Here is a 12,988-nt window from a genome sequence, read left to right as displayed (position 1 = left end):
ATTTCATAGTTTCTCACATCGTGACAAGCCACCTTCCTTTACCTTCTTCTTGTCCCAGAGTAATTTCTAGGGCAGCTTTGAAAATGGCTGCATTCAGCCATAAAGGAAAAATCAGCTAGACTTTGGTCTAGCTAATTTACAATGGCTTGGTTAGGACATAAACAGGCAACCTCAATATTCATTCGGGAGCTGTACATAACTCATGTGAGTTTCAGGAGCTTCTTGAAAATAGCTATAAGCACTCCTTTCCTCCCATAAAAGAACAGAACTGTTTCTTTAAGCCCAGGAGGTGCTCATCCCCCTATGTGGCCACTACTTACTCACTAAGATGTCAATTTTGCCCTAAGTTACACATATCATATAAATATTTCCTGAGGCCTAATTTTTGGATGCTGAAGAAATATAGTCAAGATGTTATTTTAGATTAACCACAACACATCAGACCAGACTCTGACAGGTGACTAAGCAGTTTCTTCAATGCTAAAATAAGGAATAAGAGGGGTTTTACTATCTTATGATTCTTCTATGGAAGACTATTATTATTTTCCTAATTAAGTACTATCCAAATGTGAAGGGAATTGAAAAAATTCTCTTGGCTGTTAAAAGCCCTAGCCTGATATTTATATCCTATGGACAAATACGTAGTTCACACAAAATAAGTAACTCAACTTGAAGGCTTGAAAACAGGCAGTGAGGGACAGAGGCAGGTTTCAGTTTGTCCCTGGCTCTCCCACACTGCTCAGCTTTTCTTTCTGATCATCAGACCTGTGAATCTTCAGCAACTTCAGGCCTATACCAACCTTCCAGAGAATTCTTCACATGCTCTCACAATTGTGTAAGGATTAATCCTTATGATAAATCTCTTAATCTCCAGCTTCACAGTGGTTCAGTATTTCTCCTCCAACTTTGATACACACAGCTTGTAATTTTACTTAATAATATTATAATGTCTTACCACAGATGAGACTGCAGAGTTGTTCAACTCTACATGCCAACTTGGGAAAACAAAGATAACCTCCTTATCACAATTTCCATGCTGGGCAAGTATGGTGGCAGTGGACAGGCCACCACTTAAAAGCCCACAACTGCACAGTCACATAACTGGGCAGAAAAAAAGAAGCACAATGGTAACCTCAGAAGAAGCCAGAATGTGCTACTATTCGTTATAAACAAAAATGACAGGGCTGAGATACCATTTGTAAACTACACATGTTGATTTGTGACTCTCGTGAAGTCAGGTTTGCACAAATGCACCCACATCTAAAGTCTCTCTCTCAACTTGCACAGATATAAGAAAAGCATGGGGCTGGGCACAGTGGCTCATGCCTGTAATTCCAATACTTTGGAGGCCGAGGTGGGAGGATTGCTTGAGCCCAGGAGTTCAAGACCAGCCTGGGCAACATAGCAAGACACCATCTCAAAAAAAAAAAAAAAACAAAAAAAACAAAAACCATAGTCTCCTTTAATATATGCTAACACTTTGCACTTCACTTATGAAAACTGTGTTTAGATTCTCAAGGGCACTTTTGTTATTGCCCTAACCTCCCCACAACACACCCATATTTATATTTACCTGAAATTCATCCATGATACTGAATGTATACTCATGTCTGGCTATTACATGATGACAATTCTTACACAAATCTGCTAAAACAAAGAAAGACTTATGTAATTAAGTCTTAGAGAGTTTCTTAAAATTTCTATTAAAATTTCTATTCTCAGCATATTATTTAAAGAGAATCTTAAGTCTGTCATATTTAACACAAGAGGAAATCCATTATAATATCTACCTTGATTTTTAAAAAATTCAGAATATGCCACATAGCAACACTACATAATTAAGAGTCTGAGCTCAGAGACTTAATATGCTTTTACTAATTTCCACCAAAAGTTCTTTAAGAGAATCAGTTAAAAGATATTTAAGTGTATTTTTAAACTAGCTAGATCAATTTTTTTTTTTTTTTTTTGAGGCTGAGTCTTACTGTGCTGCCCAGGCTGAAGTGTAGTGGCACGATCATGCCTCACTGCAGTTTCAACCTCCCAATCTCAAGTTATCCTCCCAAATCAGCCTCCTGAGTAGCTGGGAGAATAACTTGAGCCCGAGAGGGGCTCAAGACATGCGCCAATACACTCAGCTAATTTTTTTGAGTTTTTGTAGATGTGAGTTCTCACTATGTTGACCAGGCTGGTCTTGAACCCCTGGGCTCAAGTGATCCTCCCTCCGGAGCCTCCCAAAGTGCCAGGATTATAGGCGTGAGCCACCACGCCCATCCCAGCTGTACCTATTTAACTATGTAAAAGCTTTCATTATCATGAATAATATAAACTGTGCTACTATATCCAATCATAAATAAAAACCAAAGCTGGGCATTCAAGTGAATTTAATGGTAACAAAATAATCTAGTAAAAACAATGATTTATTGAGTGCTTACTATTTTAAATATTTAATCTTCTAAAAAACTCAATAAGGTAGATATTATCATTACCACCTTTTTAGAGATAAGCAAACAAAGGCATACTTCAGTTAAGTAACTAGGAAGAGGACTGAGCCAGGATGTAGTGGAACTAGAATTCAAACCCAAACAGCCTAGCTCCAGGGCCCTTGCTCTTAAACCACTATGCCCTATTGCCTGGAATGAAATACAGCTTAAAGAAAACATACGCTAAAAAGAAAGAAAAAGATTCTTCTAGCTTAGAACATTTATTATTATCTGACTCCATTCTAAAGGCTTGGTGTCTTTCAAACTCCTCTGTCAAAATACCATTAACTGTACATTTATTCCTCATGTGTTCAGACGGTACCCAAGAACCAGGAGACAAGCAAAAAGGGAATGTGAACAGTTAAATACTTCTCACAATATCTGGGCACTGACGTATACACATACTTAACTTACAGAAATCCTTAGTGCTAACCTCAGAATTAATTTTTTTTATACACAGTTTATTTGGTTTCCCAATATTGAGGACGAGGAGAAGGATATGAAGGCAGCTTATTATTTAGCTGCAAAAGGAACAACAGACTGACAGTGACACTGGAGGAAAAAAAAGCTAGACATTCTGAGCAGAAACAAGACTAAAAAAAACACTGCATTCCGGAAGTCATTTAGTATAGGGACAAGTAGCCCTAAATACTTTAATAGCTGTTGGAGGATATCATGGTATTATACTGTAGCAGAAAGTGAAAACTCACATGGATGACCCTAAGGTCACAATAATAACAATTAATAAAAAATATACCTTGTTAACGCAGCATAAAGCTTTTAAAAGTATGTCCCTAAAAAATAATTTGATAAACAAAAAAATTCAGTGTCTGAATCATAAGCTCTAGTTATCTGCAAAAGTCATTTACATAGACTCTTTGATGATCCCAGATAAATGAGGTGTTAATGACATTTTCCTCTTAAAAACCTAACTTGTAGGCCGGGCGCGGTGGCTCAAGCCTGTAATCCCAGCACTTTGGGAGGCCGAGACGGGCGGATCACGAGGTCAGGAGATCGAGACCATCCTGGCTAACACGGTGAAACCCCGTCTCTACTAAAAAATACAAAAAAACTAGCCGGGCGAAGTGGCGGGCGCCTGTAGTCCCAGCTACTTGGGAGGCTGAGGCAGGAGAATGGCGTGAACCCGGGAGGCGGAGCTTGCAGTGAGCTGAGATCCGGCCACTGCACTCCAGCCTGGGCGACAGAGCATGACTCCGTCTCAAAAAAAAAAAAAAAAAAAAAAAAAACCTAACTTGTAACTATGTGCACGATACAATAAAGAAATAGGCCTCAGAATATTTTGCGTAACATATCAACTTCCAAAAGCTGACACCTGCTAACACACTTAGGTTAAAAAAATAAAGAAAAGTCTACTTACGATCATAGGTAACTATTTCTTCTCCATCTTCTTCTTTCAAGGATTTGTTTGTGATCAGCATAAAATCCCGCTTACTGCACACTGCACAGCCTGTAAAGTTCAGCAAAAAAGATCCATTCTCCAGGCAGGTGTTACCCTAAAATATCAGAAACAGGAATTTAATTTCTTTACATTTCAAAATCTTTAGTAAGATGATTAATAGACTTGAAATCTCTAAAGGCAAAACAAAACGAAAAAATGGACAGCATTTCCTTCTAGGTCATATACCAAATAATTTTTGAAATTACCAGCTTTCCTAAAGGAATGTTACTCATGTTAAAAAAAAAAAAAAAAAAAAGGGCAACTAAAGCACAGTGTTAGACCCTTAAGTCTCTGAGGACTGCCATATGTTGAAAAGGGAGAACAAACTGCAAATAGATATCTGGAAACATCTTAAGGAAACCTTAATATAAAATAAGAAAATAGAAAATTAGAAAAATTTAATAGCCAACAATATTAAACGAGGCATACCAAAACTAGAATTAAATTCAATCAAAACAAAAACTGAGTCAATGATAAAGATGATCTTACATACTATGATGTTTAGTTGTTTGTTCAAATAGTTTTGATCCTTGATCATAATACAAAACGAACAAACAAAAGTAAACTCCCAGCTCTATAGATGTCAGTCCTTAAGAATACACGTGACTGAGGAACAGAAGCTTAAGTTCTTCATTTCGTAAGACTGACACATCTGCATTTAAGAGAGAACGGGTTTTACATCTTTACTAAGAAACTATACAAATTTTCAAAAAAAGTTTTTAAAAAAGAAATTCTAAATAACTTATGCTCCTGGCTCAAGGGAAGACTTTTTTTTTTTTTTTTTTTGGTAATTTAGATGGGGTCTTGCTATGTTGCCCAGGCTGGTCTCAAACTCCTGGGCTCAAACGATCTTCCCACCTCAGCCTCTCAAGTATTGGGATTACAGTTGTGAACCACCGTCCGCAACCCAAAGCAAGTCTTTGCTAAAGGCTTACTAATACTTGTTAAGAATTAAAAGTCACTTTATAAATGATCTAGTCCAATCCCATTTCTCAGCAACAAACGTAATAGTATTTTTAAGTAATGTGACAAAAAATCACTCTAATCAACGTTTCTCCAGTGCATCTGTATGTCTGGTATTGTGCAAAGCACAATAGAGGATTCAAAGATGAGCCAAATACGTTCCTATCTTCAAGGAATTTTAAGAAGCATCAGCAAAATTAAGATTCACCATAAATAATGCCACTAGGAAGTCTTTCTGGATTCCAAGCACCAGAATTAATCTCTCCCTTCTATGTATTGAGGAATGTCTCCCTTCCGTGTACCGAGGAAGAGATGAACTCTGGTGGGAGAATTAATCTCTCCCTTCTATACATGGAGGAATCTCTCCCTTCTATGTATGAGTTAGAGATTAAATCTGGTGGGAAAAATCAAGACATTAGAGTTTAGAGTTATTAAATCACAGGTGCACTGCCTTAACAACTAAAAGGGAAAAGGGCCTTAGGATTAAAGTATACATTTCCAGTTATTAAGAGCAAATGGTTTGATTTTTTTTTTAAATAAAATCTACAGAAGTACAATTTACATACAATAAAATTCACACACTTTAAGGGTACACATAGGTTAATGACTTTTAACCAATGTATATACCCATGTAACCACTACCCTAGTGAAGGTATAAAACATTTCTATCCACCCAAAAAGTTCCTTCGTGCTTTTCAGTCTATCTCTAACCTCCATCCCACCCCAGACACCCACTGATCTGATTTCTATTTCCACAGTCTTGCACGTTCTAGAATTTTATATAAACAGAATCAGTATACTCCTGCATCCAATTTCCCTTGCTCGATATAATGCCTATGTTCATCATCCCTGTTGTTCTAGGTACTGGTAGTTTGTTGCTTTTCATTGCCAAATAGTATCCCCTGTAGGATTCAGCTCTTGGTAGACATTTGGGTTGTTTCCATTCGGGGCTATTATGAATAAAGCAGTATGGAGATTCATGTGCAAGTCTTGGATGGACATATGTCTTCCCTTCCCTCGGGTAAATATGTAGAAGTGGAATTGCTAATATGGTAAAAACATGGTATATTTAACTTCACAAGAAACTGCCACATGGTTTTCCAGTTTACATTCTTGCCAGCAACGTGTAGTTCCAGTTGCTCTATATCTACATTAATACTAGGTATTGCTTTTTATTTTAGCCTTTCCAGTGATGTAAAGTGGTATCTCATTGTAGTTTCAACTTTTGTTTCCTTGATGGCTAATGATGTTGAGTATCTTTTCATGGTGCTTATTCATGTATCTTCTTTTATGGAGTGTCTATTCAAGTCTTTTGCCCATTTTCAAAAAGTTAGGTTGTTTATTTTGAGTTATAAGCGTCCTTTATATATCTTAGACACAAGTTTTTTTCCCAAATATATTTTCTCCATCACTGATTTGCCTTTTTTAATGGTTTCTTCTGATGATCAAACAAGTTTTGATTTTCATAAAGTCCAATTTATCATTTTTTCTTTTATAATTTCTCTTCTACTTTTCTTCTTTTCTACTAAGACATCTCTGCTTACCCCAGGGTTGCAAAAAGTTTCTTATGTTTTTTTCTAGAAGTTTTACAGTTTTAGTTTATAGGTTTAGGTTTATAATCCATTTTGAAATAATTTTATATATGAGGTAACGATCAAGGTTTATTTAGTTCCATATGGATTTCCAAATGTTTTGGCAAGATTTGTTGAAGACTATCTTTTCCCCCACTGAATTACAATGGTGCTTTTGTAGAAAAAAGTCAATGACCACATATATGTGGGTCTGCTTTGACTATTCTGTTCCCTTGATATATATATCTACCTTCCCACTAATATCAAACTCTCTTGATTACTACAGTTTTATAGTAAGTCTTTAAATCAGGTAGTTTACATCCTATAAACTGGCTATTCTTGGTTCTTTTCAGTTTCATGTAAATTTTAACATCAGTTTACACACTTTACAAAAAAGTCTACTGGAGTTTGAATTGGGACTCCCTTGAATCTATAAAAGCTGACTGCCAAGGGCTCCAAAAAATTAAGGAAAGCAAAACAGTTTTTAAAAAGATCCAAATGTCAATTTCAAATAAATATAACTCTGAACTGGACTGCATCCAGACACAGGTTCCTCGCACAATGTGGCCTAGCCGCTGTAATCTGACCGTGTAAGTAGGCAGAATGTGACTCTAAGGAAACACTGAAGGAGGAGAAGTATCTATGTATCTGTTCTCTGGGAAGTAAATGCTTCAAATGGCAAAATACAAGTACAGTATATAAGAAGCGGATGGGACTTTCTTTAAGAGCCCTGGTCATTTGAAAGCAGCAAGAGTAACCTTCATCAGTGAGGCGTAGCTCTTTTACTAGGTAAGGCAAGACTACTAACATCCAAATTTGGGAAAGTAAACTAAAGCACACATTATTCAGGTAAGGTTTTCTGGCTCCCATAACAGGTGGAAAAAGAATGCAATTCAAATCAATTCCACAATAATAACAGTAGACCATAACAACTTCAAGAAGAAAGGGAAAAAAGTCGACATGTTAAGTACCCTTAGAAAATTTGATTCAGATAAATCCTGGTTAAGGATTTGTAAAGGTATATAAGTGTGCAAGAAGAAATGGCTGAAAACTATGAGGATAATTAATGTGAGAGTATGTTATAAAATCTTACGAGAAAGCTCTAATTATTCTGATAAAGACTGGATTAATTTTTTTCCAGCAAATTATTTCAGATGATACAAGTTACAGGTATAGAATAAGTAATAGTTAATTATTTATCTTTGATTACATAAAGTTGTTTGGAGTTCTGCTAATGTATATATTTTGCCAGGAATGTTTAAAAATGGAAAATATGGTTTTTATTAAAGAACCAACTTTTTATTTCATTGATTTTCTCTATTGTATTCTCTCAGTATTTTCTACTCTGATCCTTATTATTTTCTTCCTTCTGCTTGCTTTGGGTTCAGTTTGCTCTTTTTTTCCATTGTCTTTTTCTTTCCTTTCCTTTTTTTTTTTTTTTGAGGCAGGGTCTCACTCTGTCACCCAGGCTGGAGTGTTGTGGCACAATCTCGGCTCACTGCAACCTCTGCCTCCTGGGTTCAAGTGATTGTCTCACCTCAGCCTCCCAAGTAGCTGGGATTACAGGCGCACAAAACCATGCCAAGCTAATTTTTGCATTGTTTGGTAGAGACCGGGTTTCACCATATTGGCCAGGCTGGTCTCAAACTCTTGACCTCAAGTGATCTGCAAGCCTCGGCCTCCGAAAGTCCTGGGATTACAGGCATGAGCCACCATACCCGGCCCGTTTTTCCATTGGCTTAAGTGGAAAGTTAGGTAATTGATTGAAGAGTATACTTTTTAAATACAGGCACATATAACTATAAATTTTAAGATGCAGAGTAACATTTTACAACTCTTTTGCTAATTATATATTATTCAGCATTTAATTAAATCTGGTTTAATGTTATCTACTAAGCAACAACTTGAGTATATGAAATTTGGCAGCTTAGTTTTAAACGACAAATATAAAACATGTAATTTTAAACTTAAACGTATCACTAACGCTGATTTTTCCCCACTGATTAATAATGTATTTCTGTATTCCTGTTGCATTACTAACAAAATTTAAAGCTGAAATTAAAATATATGAAGTTTCATTTCCAGTTTGATATGAAAAATATTTTATTACAATTTTGTGCCTGTTCAGTAATTTTAGAAAATGTAGTAGAGTTTAGTTCCGACCGGTTTGCTAAATGCTTTCCTGAAGGAAAAAAAAATGTGGTTCGCAGTTGAGTTAAAAAACATTTGGGTTCAAAACATTAGTATGGTTCATTTCCAACTTGACTCATGTTTGAATTCAAATTCTGTGTTAACATTATAAGCAAGTAGGCCAGAGCCCCATTAAGAATTCAGTACTGTATATTCCTAGTCTGTAAAAATAAATGACAAAACTCCAAACAACTTTATGTAATCAAAGATAAATAATTAACTATTACTTACTCATTCTACACTTAGAGCTTCCCAACAAATGATTTTTTTTTTTTTGTTTTAAGTAGACAGGGTTTTGCTCTGTTGCCCAGGCCTGAGTACAGTGGTGTGATCTTAGCTCACTGGAGCCTCGAACTCCTGGGTTGAGGGAATCCTCCTGCCTTAGCCTCTTCCCAAGTAGGTGGAACTATAGACACACACCACCACGCCTGGCTAATGTTTTTTAATTTTTATTTTTAGTAAGGATGGGGTCTCACTATGTTGCCCAGGCTGGTCTCAAACTCCTGGTTCAAGCCATCCTTGTGCCTTGGCTTCCCAAAGTGTTAGGATTATGGGCGTGAGCCACCAGGCCCGGCCCACCATCTTATTACCCTTCCCTTTGCTAAGCTTCTGCAAAGCTGAGCCAAAGCAGTGGGCTTCTGCTCCTACTGCACTTAAAAATAGGTCATGACTTCAAAGAACCCCAGAGTTGGAAGGATCCTTGACATTCCAAATGGTCAGTTAGTCTCTACTGAACAATAGGAAGAGAGCTTAATTCCTTTAAGAGTTACTCATTCCATTTTGAAATGTCAGAATGTTCTTTATTCTGATTCAAAGTCTAAGACCCATAACATCCACCCACGAATTATTTCTAAATCTGCCTTCTAAAATTCCAAAGAAAAGTTTAATTCTTCTTCATGACAGTCTTTTAATTATTTTAGAACAGAATAAAATCAGAGAAAAGTGCCTTTGAAAGGCACTCTCCTGGTTTTCCAATCACCTCAATCCCTTTTTCTACTATTCTTCCTTATACTTTCTTTATTTTCATTTCTGAAGTTAATTTAGTCTTTGGAGCTCAGTCCTTGATTCTCTAAATTTTTTTCTTTAGAGAACAAATCCTATTTTGTTGACTGACTCGTCTATCTATGTAGCTGTACCCAAACTGCAGTCTTATATATTCACTTGACCCTTCAGATATTCTCAACCTCAGGTGAAGCATGATATTAATAACAATTTGACCATTTGTCCCCAATTTTGTTTTTTCTTCCCATATGCCTCCAATTTCTGTAATGATACTTCCAACATCCCAGTTGCCTAGACTGAAAACCCTGAGATCATGTGATCATGTACAGGTCTCCCCTTATTCTCTTCTACATTAAACTGGTTGAATCTTGTTAATTCTTTTTTTTTTTTCTTTTTAACAGGGTCTCGCTCTATTGCCCAGGTTGGAGTGCAGTGGCATGATCATGGCTCACTGCAACCTCCTGCCTCAGCCTCCAAGTAGCTAGGACTACAGGTGCATGCCACGATGCCTGGCTAATACTTGTGGGGTATTTTTGTGTGTGTGTGTGTTTTTTTGGAGACAGAGTTTTGCTCTTGTCGCCCAGGGTGGAGTGCAGTGGCGTGATCTCGGCTCACTGCAACCTCTGCCTCCCGGGTTCAAGTGATTCTCCTGTCTCAACCTCCCAAGTAGCTGGATTACAGGTGTGTGCCACCACACCCAGCTAATTTTCATATTTTTAGTAGAGACAGGGTTTCGCCATGTTGGCCAAGCTGGTCTCGAACTCCTGACCTCAGGTGATCTGCCGGCCCTGGCCTTCCAAAGTACTGGGATTACAGGCATGAGCCAATGTGCCCAGCCTATTTGTATTTTTTTGTAGAGACAGGGTTTTGCCATGTTTGAGACTGGTCCCAAATTCCTGGGCTCAAGCGATCCACCTGCCTTGGCCTTCCAAAGTACTGGGATTATAGGTGTGAGCACTGCGCCCGGCCTAATTCTTTCTTTGAAATAAGGTCTTCATTATCTCATGCCTACACTACTGTTGCCATGGCTCCTGAAACGCTCTGTGGAGTTCTCTCTTTACACACCCTCTATTCCACCATTTCAACATTCAGTCATAAAATTCATTTTCCTAAATAACAGATTTCAGAATCATTTCTCTACTAAAATTTTGATGGTTGCCCAATGCCTAACATGTAAACTCTAAACTTCTCAATATGACTTTTAAGTTTTAAGTTTTACAATAACTGCACTCTTAAGAATCCAACCTACTCTCTTTAATATTCTCTACTGCAAACTTCTCCCTCATGGTCCTATAATATCCCATGTTTATTACCGGTTTCATAAAAATCTTTTTAAACTTTAAAAAAACGAAAGAGTACACAGTAAAGTACATGAAACATAAATGTAGAGAATAAGAAATAATTATAAAGTGAACATCTATAGAACCACCACCCGAATCAAGAAATAAAACACTGCTTGTACCCCGGAAGACTTTTTCTCATGTGACCCTTCTTGATCACACCCTAATCCCTTAGGAGTAACCACTATCTCGACTTAACAGTAATTGTGCGCTTTCCTTACGGTTTTACCACCCAGGTACATCCTTAAATAATATATTTTGGTTTGCTTCTTTTTGAATTATACTTTATGTGTTCTTTCATCAACACTATTTGTAAGACTTCAGGTTGCTGGTAATTCTAGTTTGGTTTCATGACTATAATTCAGGATTTCTCAACCTCCGCACTATATTGACATTGGGAGTGACACTTTGTTGTAGTGGCTGTCCCATGTATTGCAGGATGTTAAGGGGCATCCCTTGCACCACCCATTAGAAGTCAGTAGTACTTCACCTTTTGACAACCAAAAAATGTCTCCGGATATTGCCAAATGTCTAACAGGCAAAAATCACTCCTGGTAGAGAACTACTGCTCTTTCATTCATTTCCATTCCTCATTCATTAATGGTGTTCCATTCTAATGAATATATCACAGTTACTTTTCCAATCTACTACAAAAATAATGCTGTTATGAACACTCTTATTTATAGGTCTTCAGAAGCATATACACATGCATTTTCTAGAATGGGAATCGCTGGGTCATTTCTGTGTTTTATAAGGCTCACCCGTTTTTTCAAAGTAGTTGTACTATGAGAATTCATACTGCTATACAAGCTACTCAAAAGCCTAAGTATTACCCATAAGATACTAAGACATAAGCAACTACAGAGATTTTCTCCCTCCCAACCAATGCACAAATTCCATTCCTGTAATTGTCCCCCATTCTCCAGCTCCTCACCTTCTTTTCTACCCTAATCACAACTGCCCTTCAAGCCTTAGATGATGTCCACCTTTTCTCAGGGGAGAACAGCACTATCTCCTATTGCCCTCCTCTTTCCCTAAACTTGAATAGCATTTCTGAACTGAGGTACTCATTTTTGTTAGTCACATACTTCCCAAAACTGTAAGCTGTTAGGCAGCACCAAAGCTGCCTTTTAATTTCTTCTCTGAAATAAAGAATCCAGCTGGGCGCGGTGGCTCATGCCATTAATCCCAGCATTTTCGGAGGCCAAGGCGGGAGGATAGTTTGATCCCAGGAATCTGAGACCAGCCTGGGCAACAGTGGGACCCTGTCTCAAAGAGAGGAGAAATAATTCCTTTCTGGCCTAGCAAAGTAATCTAACTACACATATATAAATGTTCAACAAGGATGCCTTGAATAAATGAGAATAGACAAGCTTTGAACCTGAAAGTAACTGAGATTTAAAAGGTAGTAACAGGCAGGAAACCTAAATTCTAGTCCTGGCTCTCATCCAGAATGTAAACTTCAGCAAGTGATTTCCCCTCTCTGGGCACTGGTTTCTTCATCCGCAAAAGTGTTAGAATACATGACCTCAGAGGTCCCCTCCAGCGCTAGAATTCGGTAAGAAAATTGAACTTCATCAAATCGAGTTTAAGGATGATACCGGTAGTGGGGGTGAGGGAGTCCCTCGGTTGTCGACCGGGTTTGTGGCGGTGGTGGGGTTCCTCTGTTGCTCCCTGGAGCTCAAGAGAACGGCCACGACAGCTGAGGTCAGCCGCCAGGGCGGGGACCAGAGGCGCTGACCGCCACAGGCCATCCCCCGTGTGCCTAAATACCGCTACCGGGTCACCGGGACGGGCAGTGCGGCCAAGTCCGCCCCGCGAACGGCCTATCTGGGAAGGCCAGCCTGGGGTGTGAGACACCTCGGGGGCCGGCCGCGGGCCAAGGGAGCGCCCAGTCGCTCACCCGGTTGGGATATTCCTTCTCCACACAGTCGCCACACATCGCGACGAGGTCAACATGGAACGCCCTCCAACGCTTCCGGG

The 12,988-nt window shown here is 38.3% G+C and overlaps 1 protein-coding gene across 13 annotated transcripts in view; it reads right to left on the bottom strand.

Moving 5' to 3' along the window:
* Positions 1–12,988, bottom strand: part of CHURC1 (churchill domain containing 1) — a 27,575-nt gene extending 14,587 nt beyond the window's left edge. For 3 of the 13 annotated variants that reach the window (XR_006699587.3, XM_045396578.3, XM_015453897.3), the window contains exons 1-3: positions 12,607–12,988; positions 3,859–3,994; positions 1,574–1,647 (exon numbers count right to left, since the gene is read on the bottom strand). Coding sequence is in view for 10 of the 13 variants with exons in the window: in XM_045396578.3 (XP_045252513.1) it covers positions 1,574–1,647; positions 3,859–3,994; positions 12,607–12,759 (363 nt within the window). In the remaining 3 variants the exon portion in view is untranslated. The remainder of the gene's footprint in view (positions 1–1,573; positions 1,648–3,858; positions 3,995–12,606) is intronic. The other 10 variants (XR_006699588.3, XM_045396579.3, XM_015453898.3 and 7 more) reach the window with 5 other exon arrangements.

Source organism: Macaca fascicularis, chromosome 7 (genome assembly GCF_037993035.2).
Source record: "Macaca fascicularis isolate 582-1 chromosome 7, T2T-MFA8v1.1".
In the NCBI taxonomy this organism is placed as follows: Eukaryota; Metazoa; Chordata; class Mammalia; order Primates; family Cercopithecidae; genus Macaca; species Macaca fascicularis.
The sequence above is the reverse complement of the archived record's forward strand: the minus strand, read 5'-3'. Positions and strand labels throughout refer to the sequence as shown.